This window comes from Liolophura sinensis, chromosome 6 (genome assembly GCF_032854445.1).
Source record: "Liolophura sinensis isolate JHLJ2023 chromosome 6, CUHK_Ljap_v2, whole genome shotgun sequence".
NCBI classification, from domain to species: Eukaryota; Metazoa; Mollusca; class Polyplacophora; order Chitonida; family Chitonidae; genus Liolophura; species Liolophura sinensis.
The window spans coordinates 20,730,744-20,746,795 of record NC_088300.1 but is presented as its reverse complement, the minus strand read 5'-3'; the positions used below and the strand labels follow the sequence as shown (position 1 = coordinate 20,746,795).

At 37.5% G+C, this 16,052-nt stretch overlaps 1 protein-coding gene across 1 annotated transcript; it reads left to right on the top strand.

Annotated features, from left to right (window-relative positions):
• The first annotated feature begins 2,852 nt into the window (after window positions 1–2,852).
• LOC135469285 (MAPK/MAK/MRK overlapping kinase-like) lies at window positions 2,853–14,937 on the top strand. The gene is made up of 13 exons (XM_064747901.1): window positions 2,853–3,078; window positions 4,726–4,840; window positions 6,063–6,152; window positions 6,338–6,408; window positions 7,192–7,270; window positions 8,275–8,323; window positions 9,326–9,411; window positions 10,242–10,334; window positions 10,645–10,746; window positions 11,773–11,949; window positions 12,659–12,896; window positions 14,444–14,620; window positions 14,790–14,937. Exons 1-13 carry the CDS (start codon window positions 3,060–3,062, stop codon window positions 14,865–14,867), a joined length of 1,374 nt encoding a protein of 457 aa, XP_064603971.1. The 5' UTR covers window positions 2,853–3,059; the 3' UTR covers window positions 14,868–14,937.
• The last annotated feature ends 1,115 nt before the right edge of the window (window positions 14,938–16,052 follow it).

Sequence of the window (16,052 nt, the reverse complement as noted above, 5' to 3'; positions counted from 1 at the left end):
TGTCAGAATATGAATGTGAAACTATTGATATGAGAATGTACGATTTAGAGCTCGTGTATTATGTTACAGTGTGTGGAAATTATACTTGAAATGCTAAGTCAATAAAGTGTTAAATTCGTACAAGAAAGTTATTGCATATTATGTGTTTAAATGTGTGAGCCACTTCTGATGGTTCTTTCAATGCAACGGTTCTTATACGTTCTCCTTTGTGCATTTTGTTGCTGAAAATGGACGACGGTTCTGAATAAAGTGCTCTGCATGCTCAGCGATTGTTGATTTACGCTCGCATTTTTGGGGGCTTACAGGATGACTCGTTGAAAGACCGTAGAACTTTGCGGGAGTTATACGATATGTATGGTTCGCCTTCCGCAGCATCTGTACTCAATCACGGAGACGAACAAGACATTTCAAAGGCGAACTGCACAGGCTTTGGATTATTTATCTGATTGGTGTTTTATGCCGCACTCAAGAATATTTCACTGGTACACCTGTGACCAGCGTCATGATAGGAGAAAACATGGCAGAGCCTGGGGGAAACCCACGACCATCCACAGGCTGCTTCCAGACCATCCCACATACAAACGGAGCGGAAATCAGCATGAACTGGTCTTGAACTCACAGCGACCACACTGGTGAGAGACCCGAATTATTGTACTGCGTCAACACGGTAACCACTCGGCCGCTGAGTCCCTCGCAGATTTTTGATCCGAAACTGTAAGTTATCTGAGCATATATGCGGTTGTGATTGTGTTAGAATTTTGTGTTATTTTGTATACTGTTCGTGTATGCAATTTGTGGCTTGTCAGGCCAAAAACTAACCACTCAAATCTGAACAGTCCATTAATTTTCCCTACAATGATATTAAGAAAATGGCTACACATAAATAAATTAAGCCGTACGTGGGGAGGTCTGCCCGGTTCCTCTCAACATAATTCTGGCCGTGGTATAAGTGAAATATTCTTGAGTAGGGCGTTAAACACCAATCAAATAAATAAATAAACAACAACAACAACAACCCCCCCCACCTCCCAAAACAATGACTACATTTTTTTTAGTAAGCATGAATGACGGGTATCACCATTGTCGTCGGAACGTTCTGGAAACAAAAAGAGATGATGTCAACGTTAAATTGGACAACTGTAAACACTTATAGTTAAAATACTTCATTATTTTCACAACGGAAACTTCTGCAGTCTTATACAATAACAGATGTCCGTTGATAAAATATTTCAAAAATTGAAAACGTTGAAGTTAAAAATATTGCATATTTACATTACTATTCCGTGCTGCAAAATTTTGTTCGAGGTCACCTAGGATTGTTCGGTGGTTTCCCTCGCGTGCTCTGCTCCGGTTTCCACAACACTGTAGTCGGGGGCCAAGGTGATTAAAGCGGCTGCGCGGCCCAATGACCCCGGAGCCTCTCAGCAATGCGGTTGCTATGAGTTTAATTGGAGTTCATACCGGCTTCCTCTGCAGACGTGCGAGGTAAGGTCTTCCAGCAACCTACAGATGTTTAGCCCGGGCTCTGCAAGGTTTCCACCAGCCATAATGCTGGCCGTGGTATAAGTGAAATATTTTTGTGTACGGCGTAAAACACAAATAAAATAAATAAACAACACATTAATCTGTCAGTCATCACATAAGTGGCCACAGGCCCTTTAACAATGAGATATTCTTATGTAACTGTGTTGGTACATGTGTCGCAAGCGTCTTTTTCAAAACAAAGATCGAGCCAGGGAGCCTATACGTCCGGGTCTGAACACCCGATCTCGTGTACCTTCATGATTCATGATTAGATATGGATTGGTAAGCGGGGGCCTGATCTTAAAGATTTTATATATATATCGGGATTAAATTGGGTTGGATCATCCCAAAGACTTGAATAATTGGTAATTGTTGCAGCCTCGCTTGGCCGGCACTGAGAGATTAAAGCAAGGAAACAGGACGGGTACGTTGGCCCGGTTGGAGTGTCATGTTTGGCGTCTTCCGCGGCAGCGTAATGACGTAATGGATTCAGCCTGCCACAAGAAAGCACGGTTGGACTATATGTAGTCACTTGATAACTCGAGATCCTGGTCGTTATATGACTGAAAAATTGCTTAGTACGACGTAAACCCTCAAGCATACACACATACATTCAAAACTGAAATGCTGTCAACACTTTCTTTTATCATACCGATGTTTTATATCTTACACTGTCATAAAAAAGCCCGTAGGTGTAGTTTACGACTCACGACAACAGAAGCCAGAGCTCAGCTTACAATATCACCCTAGGCTAAGAACATGTGTATGGTACAGTGCACAGGTGTATCGATTTAGAGTCGGAGATGTAGGTATACGTGATTAGTTACAGGGATTATACTGTAATCGGCAGTTAGAAAATGTGAAAGTTAACTACACTGTACAAGAAATAAATTTGTGAAAAAGTAACAAATTAATATTACCGCGATCGCACGTACTGGACGCATATGTGGTTTTAGCGGTGAATGAAAATCTATAGGTTAAGCCAAAGGGTATCTGGACTATCGCTCACAGATCTATTGAAAGATGTCTCTATAGTGATCATTGTCACTTCACCCTGGCTATGTTTCGACAAGCACAGGTGTGACGCTTCGCCCATTTGTTGATCCGAGGCGAGAAATAGGGCCACCGGTTATTAGAAATATTTGATTAATGTCACCAAATATTTTATTGTTACAAATGATTTGATGTTTTATGACGGTTGTTATTGATTCAAAGTGCACCAGGGCGCATGAAACACAAATCCATCCCTGTTTTGTTCAGATAGCGTATTAATCGGGCACCTGCGAAAGTAGGGCGTCGTCTGTCAAAGTGTCAGTGACAACGGGAATGTGACGTTCCGGGTCAGAAATTTTAGGTGTATTTTAAGTTTTTCGAGATGACCATAACGAAAGAAGTGTTTGGTGTTGGGAAGTAATATTTCCATGAAAAATGCGGAACATGAGTTAATATATGTGCAAAAATGTCACATAAATGCATGAAGGAAGGGCTCACCTAACCTAATCTTTTACACCTACAACAACAACAACACCAGCCAAATGAACGTTGTTATGCAGAGTAAGTGAGAATATTTTGTTGTGATGATATGTGAACAGGCCGCGCTGTTTTGTCTGCAGCGTTAGCAATAACTTTTAAAGATATACAGGCCTCCCACAATGTAATATATAACCGCACCACACCGCGTTGGCAGCCTAATAGCTGTGATAAATATGACAAAATGCTCTATTTGGGATGTGAGGGTTTTGTAGTGTGATAAAACCTTCTGGTTGTTTGTAACATGTCCCATAAATTAGCTGAAAGTACACAACAAATCAACTGAGCCATGACATATTACAGATAAGTACTTGTGTACAGTTAAGGTACATAGTGAGAAACAGACCATTTATATACCGATATGGTTCCTTTAATAACACTGTTTTCAAAAAGACTACTACTTATACACATTTAAAGACCTATTGTTCAAGTTCAAAATTGCCTAAAATTGGATCTTAAATAGCCATATATGTCTGATTTGTGGAAAATAGAACTCTGTGTAATTCATGGATACAGATTCATCACATGAGCGGAGACCTACAGAATGAAAGCTACAAAAAATGGATGGGTCAACTTTTACCAAGTCATGTGCTCACTGCTATCTGTCAACCATGTTCTTGGAGGCTGGAAGTGAAATTTTTTAGGTTATAACCCATGTATACATGAACCACGTGACAATGTGACAAGACTTCAGTTGGCATCATATTATATTCAGTTACCTGATAAATCAAATAGTCTGATCTTTGGCTGTCAAGACCAAAGTTTTCTGACGCATTTAAAACCGGAACCATCTAAGAACCATAACCCAAACAGTAGAAGCCTGCGCATCACAAAACCAAAATGTATTTTAATGTTGTAGAGCGGCATATATACACAAAGACAGATACTTGTACAGAAAACATGCATAACATATAATAATATTCATCAGAGGCAGTTGTGTAGCACTTGAAAATGTAGTTACTACATGTCATTTTTTAAAAAAGAACTCACGGTTCAGTCCAATATAATTTGGAAACCCTTGAACACACTATGATAAATGGCACATCGAAAGCTGTAACTATATGTCCACTTTAGCAACCAAAGTCCAAAATAAGGCTGTATTTTACATTTCATTTAGATATAGATGGAGACAAGCAGAAATATTAGCAGCTTATTTAGGGGATGATGAATAACTATACGTTGAAAATTAGTGCAAGACATGTATTGATAGCTATAGCTAAAAGACATATATATCTTTTCTGTGATGTGCAACCTCTGATTCTTGGTCAAACAGCTCAGTTACCCTCCCATTTTCACTAACTTTCACTCTAGCTGACTGTCCACAAGGATAGCTACAGTACTGTATACAATTTATTGTGAATACAAAGGTGCAATATACGTAACTATGGCAGAGTTTCCTTATCTTTTTGGCATGAACATATAAACAATCCCCTAAAAATGGTTTGCCCCATTTGTTCGATTTGTTTTGAGTCAGTCTGTGAATAAAGTTACCTGATATCAACAGAACAGTTCAACAGATCACAGAAAATGTCACAAAAGCGCTAAAATGCCTTTATATCAGTATTACATTGTTATTTCTCAATAACACTGAAATGACTGAAGAAAAGTGATGTGATAATGATATATATATATATATATATATGTATATTTTTTTTTTAATTTGCATAATAGAGTTCCGTGTCCTTGGAAAAAAGGGTGAAGGGACATTTTCAGAGGTATTAAAATGCCAGAATATCAAGGATGGCTCATACTGGGCCTGCAAAAAAATGAAGCAACATTATGAAAGGTAAGCTGTGGCTGTGACTATACTATCGGGGCTATATCTAGAGTCAATGTTTGGACTCCCAAATTGTTGGCTGCCCAATGAAACAAGCTGTATGAAAACTAACAAGTAAATTAAACCAAAAAAAAAATGATGGTTTACCAATAAAAAGTTAAGTTTTCATCTAAATTCCTATCATTTGCAGACTCAAAAGCTCTTAGGAAGCATCATTTGGAATTCCTTTATGCACAGTCACAATGTCACCATTTATGTTTGGCATTTTGGCAGAACCTTTAATGTTTTTCTTGATATGGCCCTGACTATATATTTTAACCCACGTTAAAACATGTACATGTAGTATGTTTACATTAGAATAGATTTTTAAAAAAAATATTTAAGAGTAAATAAGCTCATGTAATTTGAAACTGTCATTTTTGAGTGGATTTAGCAAAGATTCCTTTTCAAGCTCCTCACCTGTAGTTCTCAGTTAATATGATGATATCAGTTATTTCATATGAAGTTTGAGTCACTCTGGACATTTATTTGATTTGAGTATTGCTTTTCTCTGAAAAACTGTAGTATATTATATGTCTAATTTTAACAAGACTGGAAATTTACCTCTTTATATGCCCTCACCTTTAGGTGGAGTGTATTATGTTATTGCAGTTTTGTCCATTTGTCCATCTGTCTGTCTGTCCATTTGTGTTCATGTCTGGGCTATATGTCCAATTGCTTTCCACAGAGAGTTTTAATTTTTGGTTGATACATATGCACACAGATGACGATGTGTCACATTTGTCTATTTCCACGGTTGTCATAGTTACCATAGTTGTCATAGTATACTACATGTATATAAATAGATATGATTTCGTGTCTGGGCTATAACTCCAACAGTTTTCCACATAGAATTGAATTTTTGGTAGATGCACAGATGACGTTGTGTCATGACTCACATTTGCCATTTTCATGGTTGTCATGATAATCAGATAGCCTATATAAATATATATATTGGTCCAGGCTACAACTCCAACTGTTTTCCACATAAAGTTCTCACTTTTGGTGGACACATTTGTCCACTTGTGCATTTGTCATAGTAACCACATGGCTATCATCAACAGCCATGAAGATTCCTGTCACACATGATACTCATCACAATGCTGCTGGTATTCTTTGATACATTTCGAACAAATGCATTTGTTGGGGCGTATGTTGTGTTCACCTGAATTCTTGTTACTCCATGTTACAGTTTAGATCAAGTGAATAATCTGCGGGAGATTCAGGCGATGAGAAGACTCAGTCCTCACCCAAACATACTGGAGCTGGAGGAAGTGATCTTGTACGTATATGGTGGTGCATGGCTCTCTCAGAGACTTTCTTCACTGATCAGTTCATGTAGTGTTAAACCCTTCAACATAAAACACTATCCAGTAAATGTAATGAATGCCTTACAGTGCCAGTGGTTTGTGTTCATTTGCGATGTTAATTTGAAATATGTTCGGATTTGCTTACTTTCACTTTCAGTGACAAGCGTTCTGGTACCCTGGTGTTGATATGTGAGCTCATGGATATGAATATTTATGAGCTGATAAGAGGTAAGTGAAACTGCATGTTTTTGTACTAAGCTAGCTGTGTGTAATTCCAGTGGATTCCAACAGTATAATTACGTGAGCATAATCCATAAGTGAAAATACATCTTATGAGTGTTAGGATTAAAAATTACCTCAAAATGTTGTTTGTTTATTTTGCTGTGAGGTGCCTGGTTATTTAAATGCTTTAACAATATTGTTATTTGATTTGGGCATGGACTATGTAACTCCCTTGTGTGGTTTATACTGAAATTAGAAAACATTATATAGATACTTACGAAATACTCTTTTATTCAAATTTTTACAACCTAGTAAATTGCTTTTAAGACATTGGATACTTGAGTGGCCTCTTCTGACCATATTGTGATCTGTAACGTAACATAATCTTTTTGCCCTTGATAAATGTAGACTGCTAAACTGCTACATTAAAATGCACAGACATACTTGTATAGAGCCATAAATGCATTAACTGAATCAACCATGAAGTAAATTATTTCTTAATGGATATATCATTTGTGGACAAAGACACTACTATGCAAATGGAGCAGCCAGGCATCATTCATTGTTTTGAATCCTTGATATTTCACGGTCTGGCAGACAACTGTGCTTTGACGCTTGCTGGTCGAAAAGGTCAACCAATTACGTGTCGATGTAGCCTTTCTGTTTTTCTGGAGGGTGCTGTTTTTTCACAACAGCTATTGAAGCTCTCTTGTAGACTGAATATACAAAAAAAAATGTCTTTCTTGCATGTCAAAAGTAATCATGCTATTTTTATTCCTTTCTACACAGGTAAGCGGCACTACCTGCCAGAGAGGACAGTCAAAAACTACATGTACCAGCTGTGCAAGTCTGTGGACCATATGCACAGGTAAGTGGACAGTGGAACATATACCATTGTGCAATGTTGCATGCTTTAAAGCTAACAATTCTTGAGTACGGTGTAAAACAACAATCAAATAAATAAATAAATAAAATTTAAAGCTAACATAGCTCTTGAAGTAAAGCATAAAGTGTAAAGTCAGATTAAGATATTTATGTCCAGGTATATGTATGTGTAAACATTTCCAGGTGCAATATAAAGAAAAGTCATTAAAATGTCATGCCATGACAGCCTTACTTGAATATTTCATGGAACAAATGAATACTGTGTTGTAATGGATATCTGTTATTAGCTCATAGCTCATGTTCTACCCTGAGCATCAGTGTCAATTTAACATGGAAAGTAATGTTAAACAAACTGTTAGGGATTGTATCTTAAAAAGTACTGCATGTATTGAGCTTATGGTTTGCACACACATAGAGCACAACTACATGAATGGGCCATTCCATCGTTGGTTGTCTGTGTGCATATCGCTGTGTGCATAAATAACAAAATTCATGTCTTAGTGTATTGTGTACTGGAATCAGTGTTAAACAAAAAGTAACAAATAGGGATGTTATCGTAAAAAGTACTGCATGTGTTGAACTTGGGTGATTTGTTGTGTGCATATTAATTACCGCAGATTACAAAATTCATGATTTAGTGTATTGTGTACTAGAATCATTGTAAACAAAAAGTTATATATGAGGATGTTATCTTAAAAAGTACTGCATGTATTGAACTCCGGTGATTTGCTGTGTGCATATTAATTACCGCAGATTACAAAATTCATTACTGTATTTTGTATTAGAATTGGTATTAAGGTATATGTCAGGGGCTGTATTTCAAGTATTGAATATATTGACCTGAAGTTTTACATGCATATACATGCAAAGCACACTGATACAAGGGGGTGTATTTTATGTATAAATTTGAAGTTTTTGTATTTATCTGTCTCCCACTGGTGATCTCTTTGTTATCTAAGTTATTCTGTTTCATCTTTTTTTTCTCAGAAATGGCATTTTTCATCGGGATGTAAAACCAGAGAACATTTTAATACGAGTGAGTGTATTTCTTGACATATCTGTATAAAGTAAAAAGTAAAGTTGACAAAATGGAAATCTTGCACTGATAGTTTACATTCCTGATTTTTTGTATAAACAAAGAATTTGTGTGCCTTTTGTGATAATTGGCATAAAATATTTTTCAGTAATAAATAAGATATATCTAATTGTTGAAAAAAGTAAATTATATTGTAAAATGTGTCATATGGTCTTTATAACAAGGAATCCACTTTTTCCTATCCATAGCCTCTTTTTTCAACATTACTTGCTTAAAAATAATGATAAAAGATGCTTCCATAACTGGATTGTCAACTTCCATGCATCCCATCTGTATAAAGTCAGTAAATCACATCTACACTCCACTGTAAAAATCAGACTTTCATTCACCTTCATTCACTCCAAACTTAAAGAGTTTAAGCAAAATCTTCTCTTTACTTCCTAATTTTTTTCTTCAATGACCATGGAGGTTTTGATAAAAACTGACAGAGCATCTGATAGTTAAAACTGTAAGCTTTAGGCATTCATGTATGTTGAAAAGAGTAGCTCTGAGCCCTAAAGAACAAACTTTGTATACACAGGTTGCTGTTAAGGTGTGAATTCACAGTGTTTACAATGCTGTTGACAACATTACTAAATATGTAATTGAGGATGGTTGTGTTTATAGATGGGGGCTGGTGGCCTTCATAACGTAGAGGTTAGCGTGCTAACACACGCAATGGCTCTGGAGCATCTCATCAATGGGGATGCTATGAAGTCATGTCCAGCTTTTTGTTCCATGTTGTTCTAGTGAAGTATTTTTGAGTATGGCGTAGAGTACCAATCAAATAATAAATAAATAAATTGTGGTAGATGATGTGCCTGATTTCCACTGGGTTCTTTGTGGTTTTCTCTTCATGTAAACTTGTTCATTGTCATAGAAGTGAAAAATTTGTGATAATGTAACACCAAATAAATAAATAAATAAATATTACACTACAGCATTTACTGTCTTGTTTGTCAGGAGGATGTGTTGAAGCTCGCTGATTTTGGATCGTGTAGGAGTGTCTACTCTAAGCAGCCTTACACAGAGTACATATCTACACGGTGGTAAGTGTTGTAGTACACAGAGTACATATCTACACGGTGGTAAGTGTTGTAGTACACAGAGTACATATCTACACGGTGGTAAGTGTTGTAGTACACAGAGTACATATCTACACGGTGGTAAGTGTTGTAGTACACAGAGTACATATCTACACGGTGGTAAGTGTTGTAGTACACAGAGTACATATCTACACGGTGGTGAGTGTTGTAGTACACAGAGTACATATCTACACGGTGGTGAGTGTTGTAGTACACAGAGTACATATCTACACGGTGGTAAGTGTTGTAGTACACAGAGTACATATCCACACGGTGGTGAGTGTTGTAGTACACAGAGTACATATCTACACGGTGGTGAGTGTTGTAGTACACAGAGTACATATCTACACGGTGGTAAGTGTTGTAGATCATATAAGTGAAAAATTTTTTAATAGAAGCACATTACAAGACAAAGTATGCCACCAGTATGCTGATTGCTGCATTTACTTGTGAAAATTTCTGTTAACAGGTGTGAATGTCACAGTGCATTCTCTTACTACATATGCAAGGCAACACAAAATCTCACATAATTGATTAAACCTAAACAAGTAAACAAGTCTACAAACTGTAAACGTGTCTGTGGGTATGGACGCATTTTCAAGTTGACTTCAGACGTTCTGTCTGCTGATTACCAGGTACCAGTTATTTTGAAGTGCCTTCCCTAAGGGGTTACCAGCTAATTAATTACTGGATGTGCGACCCCATGCAAATTTTACATATACATACATTAACAATGATAGTTGCTTAGTGTTTATGAGGATACTTAATGACAGACATCAATATTTTTACCTCAGGTACAGAGCACCAGAGTGCTTGTTGACAGATGGTTACTATGGTTATAAGATGGACATGTGGAGTGTTGGCTGTGTATTTTTTGAAATCCTCAGGTGAGTATGTAATGTGTTAAAACAGTATATTAATATCAAGCGTAATCTTGTTTTTTAACTTGGTGCCATTCCAAGGAAGTTCCAAAACTTCAAAATATCCTGGTGAGCTTTCTCTGTTTCCTAAAAAAAAAAACATGGCTCCCTTGTGATAGTTTCCATTGAAATGTGATGGAAGAAGTTTGATTTCACACAAAGGACACAAGTATGCTTAATTCTTTAAAAACTGCAGAAAGCAATAATTTAGTTGAATTACACAGTTTACCGAATGTGCAGATCAGTCAATGATGTCTTGTTTTCTCCCTGCTTTCAGCCTCCATCCTCTATTCCCAGGCTCCAATGAAGTAGACCAGATAGCCAAGATCCATGACATTGTGGGCACACCAGAACCTGGTGTTCTCAACAAGCTCAGGAAGTAAGTTTAATGATTCTTCAAACATTCATCACAAAACGAATACATAATTTGGACAAGGGACAAGTGTTTGAGAGAATTGATGAACTCGCAAGAAATTTGTATTCATGATGAATTTTGAATTACAGGGTGTACCTAGGCTACTGTTTAGAACCTTGTTGTAATAATGCTGGCATATCCATACCTTGTTCCAATAATACTGTAATAAGTTAGAAGTGCAGCAGTAAAAATGTTCAACAAAATCATACATTTGAATATATTCATGCGGAATCTGCAGTGTATGGTCATAGTAGTGGAGTTGTCTCCCCTCAGCAGTTTCAAAGTTTAACATGTCTCTATCTAAATAGAAAACATAGAAAAAAATATAAGTGTTGAGACAGTCAGTGATACATCTTTGGATAAAAATGAAATGTAGAATGTTGGCTTTGAAAATTACTTTTTTGTGAAATAAAATCTTAAATGTATACATACAGTTCATAATTTAAATTGTTCAAACATGAAATTTCTTGATGTAGAAAGATGTGTATATGGAACCCATAAAAATCATGAGCAAGTGAGATTTGAACTTTTCAACTGTTAAGGGACATATTGCTGAAAGAAATTCAGAATTTTTAAGTGATTCAGCTGAAGACAAAAATGAGTTGCATTTGAATATACCCACTAGGCCTATACTTCCGAAAAACATCAAGAGAATTCTAAGTGGAAATTCGTCACTGGACTAAAGTGTCCACCCCTTGAGTTCGCATGCATTTGAGGCAGCGCAAAGATTTCCACAGTGCAAAGTTGCTTGTAAATTGCACACGCAAATAAAATGTTAGATTGGAAGCAATTCTAAGTCTAGTAAACCAAATACAATCTTCCTTTCTATGGATAATGCATTATAAAGTGTTCGTAATTCCCAACAACCTGTATGGCAGAACTTACTTGGTAGGCCGCATAAATACAACACAGTACCATGTCTTACAGTTTAAACTTAGCAGCTCCCGTGGTGAGTGAAAAGCCTGCAAACTGAATATTTTCTCTTTGCAGTAAAGCAAGAGGCATGAATTTTAACTTCCCTTCAAAGAAAGGCACTGGTATGGAGAGATTGTTACCACACGCTCCAAAGGAGGCTATTGAGCTGATTTACAAACTGTGTGCGTATGACCCAGAGGAGAGGCTATCGGCTAAACAGTCCCTGAGGCACCCTTACTTCAAAGAGTACAGGTAAGATTATTAAAATGGCATATAAGTGTAGAGGGTTTTCGGAGTGACAACATCAAGGAAAGGGAGGTAACCATATATACAAAGAAACTCATTGAGTTCCTTAGACCAGAGTAAGTTCTTTATTATATACTTATTGGCAACACTTTAGTGCTCTTAATAAATGACGTCAGGGATAGTGCTAAAAAAAAAAAAAAAACAACTTTCATTTATCAGGGCCTGATCTAGAAAATTTTTAACTTGTCAAAAGGATTTAGGGTGAGAGGTTTGGGACACCAAATAATAGAATTGTCATTTATTTGCTCACACAAAAATGGCGTCTTGAATCAAAAGAGTGCCCAGACCATTCGGCTACCTTATTTATTGAAGAACTATGAATACATATTAAATTGGGGCTGGCTTACGTATGATTAGCAGGCCTTTGACGAGTGAGGTTGTGTGTCGTTATCCAACTCCTGCTGTTTTTGCCGTGGCATTCATTCTGGATGTTCGTCAGGTACATGTACGTGACAAAGGTTGATGATTTACTATGCGTATAAAGATTTCCCTCACCCGTAAACTGCCATCATACATGTGTACGCCAAAACTTCTTCAGCACAGCATTAATAACCATAATCATATTAAATTACTCATCTGCATATCTTCTACCTTCTACTTAGGTGTTAAATTGTATTATCACATTTACATGAAAATTGTTACTTTTTAAATATAGAGATGCTGACAGGAGAGCAGCAGCGGCCAACAAAGCCCAGAAGGAAAACGAGATTAAAAACCTCCAGATTAAGAATGAGACCAACAATGCCAAGAATACTGCAGCTAAGGAGGAGAAGATGGAGATTGTCCGCCCCAGGGTGGAGCTGTCCAAACATGGCCCCCCAGCTGAAATCACGCCCCTTATCTTCCCCAAAGCTCAGTCCCTCCCTGCTCAGATACAGCCATTCAGGAAGCGGGTAAGTTACAGTTGTAGTTGCTCAGGTACAGTCATGACAGCCATTCAGGGAGCGGGTAAGTTACAGTTGTGGTTGCTCTGGTACAACCATCCAGGAAGCAAGTGAGTTACAGCTGTAGTTGCTCAGGTGCAGCCATTCAGTAAGTGGCTAAGTTACAGTTGTGGTTGCTCTGGTACAACCATTCAGGAAGCAAGTGAGTTACAGCTGTAGTTGCTCAGGTGCAGCCATTCAGGAAGTGGCTAAGTTACAGTTGTGGTTGCTCTGGTACAACCATTCAGGAAGCAAGTGAGTTACAGCTGTAGTTGCTCAGGTGCAGCCATTCAGGAATTGGCTAAGTTACAGTTGTGGTTGCTCTGGTACAACCATTCAGGAAGCAAGTGAGTTACAGCTGTAGTTGCTCAGGTGCAGCCATTCAGGAAGTGGCTAAGTTACAGTTGTGGTTGCTCTGGTACAACCATTCAGGAAACAAGTGAGTTACAGCTGTAGTTGCTCAGGTGCAGCCATTCAGGAATTGGCTAATTTACAGTTGTGGTTGCTCTGGTACAACCATTCAGGAAGCAAGTGAGTTACAGCTGTAGTTGCTCAGGTGCAGCCATTCAGGAAGTGGCTAAGTTACAGTTGTGGTTGCTCTGGTACAACCATTCAGGAAGCAAGTGAGTCACAGCTGTAGTTGCTCAGGTGCAGCCATTCAGGAATTGGCTAAGTTACGGTTGTGGTTGCTCTGGTACAACCATTCAGGAAGCAAGTGAGTTACAGCTGTAGTTGTTCGGGTACAACCATTCAAGAAGTGGTCATTTTGGCTGGTCAAATAAATGACATTCTTGAAGCAGATGTAAAGAAGGTCTTTAGTTGATTAGTTGAAATGATAATAATTCAGGGATATGTCATTTATTTTAAGTAATGGACAAACATTGTGAAAGTGTACCTAAACGACCACAGATTTTGCCCATGACTGACTTGCCAATTTTTCCTGATTCTGAGAGATCTTTTGAGTTTAGAAAGGTGTTTTGAGGTTTGCTTGAACAGGGGATGATATTCTACTGGAAAATTGTAAGTTTCAGCACCAAAAAAAAAATATTTTTTAACATTGATTTGCCTCTAAATATGCACATTTGTGGGCTAAATTTTAGGTCATTTAGGGTAACTCTATAGGCTATATTACTATATGTACTTTCACAGCTTCAAAACAAACAGAAGAGCAAATGTCGGCTTCCTGAATTGTGTTAATGCCGTGTATAAAGTTATACTTTTTATGTAAAACTATTCAGCTTATAGTATTAAATATTTATTTCACTATTCCAAAATGTTTGTTAAAGTTTCTGGCATAGTACAAAAGTAACTCCTATTTCTTGTCTTGTTAAATACTGCTTTCATTAAAATGCCTCTCAAAATACGTGTATATGGCATATAACCTCAGCGGCTTCACGATTGTAATGTTATGATTCCAACATGGACTTGACCCTGACAATTATCATATTCGTGCAAGCTGTAAATAAACCTTGTAAGTAAATGTATATAAACCTGTATAATGTTCCTGATGATTGCAGAAGAAGAAGCGTTATGAGCATAACTTTGGGACTGGCTTGAGTCTACCTCGTGTTCCAAACCATGGATCCTCATTGGCATCTACTTATCATCATGCACCTACCTTCTCCACCACGTTCAAGTACAGACCCTCAGCGTCCACATTTCTACCCAGTATACACAGCTACAAACCTAAAAAGGTAATTTGCATTTGGTGAATAACTGCACCAAATATTGACCAATTTGGATTAAATTTCGCATGCATTTTTATATTCAATACATTGTATAACCTTAGAATAAAGTAAAAAAAAAAAAAACGTTAATAATATATTAAATTATAATTAAAGTATTTTGCTTTTTTTTTTACAGGCCCCAAACCAGTCCTCAAAGCATCTGTTTGGACAGTACCAGTTTAGCATGCTAGCAAAGCGGGGATCAGATTTTTAACAATCTCAAGGACAAGATGCAACTTTTTGACAGGCATTTGAACTTTTCTCATCACAAGCATGATTTACGACAGGAGAGCTACTGAACTGTGACGGCTAAGCTTGTCCATGGTAGGAGAGCTGCGACAGCTAAGGCTTGTCGCATGGCAAGAAAGCTACTGAACTGTGACAGCTAAGCTTGTCGCATCGCAGGAGAGCTGTGACAGCTAAGCTTGTCCATGGCAGGAAAGCTGCTGAACTTTGACAGCTATGGCTTGTCCATGGCAGGAAAGCTGCTGAACTGTGACAGCTAAGGCTTGTCGCATGGCAGGAAAGCTGCTGAACTGTGACAGCTAAGGCTTGTCGCATGGCAGGAAAGCTGCTGAACTGTGACAGCTAAGTCTTGTTGCATGACAGGAAAGCTGCTGATATGTGACAGTTAAGGCTTGTCGCACAACACGAAAACTGTGACAGCTAAGGCTTGTCACATGACAGAAAGCTCCTGATGTGTGACACCCAAGGCTTGTCTCATGACAGGAAAGCTGCTGAACTGTCAGTTTGGACCCAAGAACTGTGTGGATTCATTTTTTACTCCGAACACAGGCAAAATGTTGCCTGTGTTTGGAGTGTGTTAGTCAGATGAATGTTTTTTTGCCCAAAACAGTGCGCATCCTGGTATCGAAAAGTTTGACAAGGGTATGTTTTTAGAATAGGGGTGACATGCTAATATTGCATTTGCATTATGATGCTTCAAAAAAAAAACTGGTAAGCAAAATAATATGAAATGTAGGAGTTTGTCTACGACCACTTCTTTATTTTTCAATAAAGGATGGAATTATGTGGCAAACGGACTTGCTGCTATTTAGTTATATATTATATTTAGTGCAGTTAAAATGACTTATGTAATATTTTAACAGTTTACATGTTTGAATGACAAGGGATTAAAGATGATCAATTTGACATTCCAAGGTGACATTGATTTTTTTTTTCAGAGTCTGGAAAGATTGTGTGAAGATCTGCATCTCAGCATGTTGAAATTTTAGTCTGGCATGTATAAAGAAACCAGTATTTATAGATTATTTGCAGAAAATATTATATATTGATGAGTTTTAATGTATTGCTAATCTATTCTATAGTAGTATTTTGTATCTATTTTGGTTTATAAAATGTCTTTCAGTGACCACTTTGTAATCATGTAAATTATTTT

What these genes read in the sequence shown, in the direction of transcription:
- LOC135469285 (XM_064747901.1), top strand. An exon ending in TCTGTGGACCATATGCACAG is followed by an intron (nt 7,271 to 8,274) that starts GTAAGTGGACAG and finishes TTTTTTTCTCAG; the next exon opens with AAATGGCATTTTTCATCGGG. An exon ending in GTTCTCAACAAGCTCAGGAA is followed by an intron (nt 10,747 to 11,772) that starts GTAAGTTTAATG and finishes TTCTCTTTGCAG; the next exon opens with TAAAGCAAGAGGCATGAATT.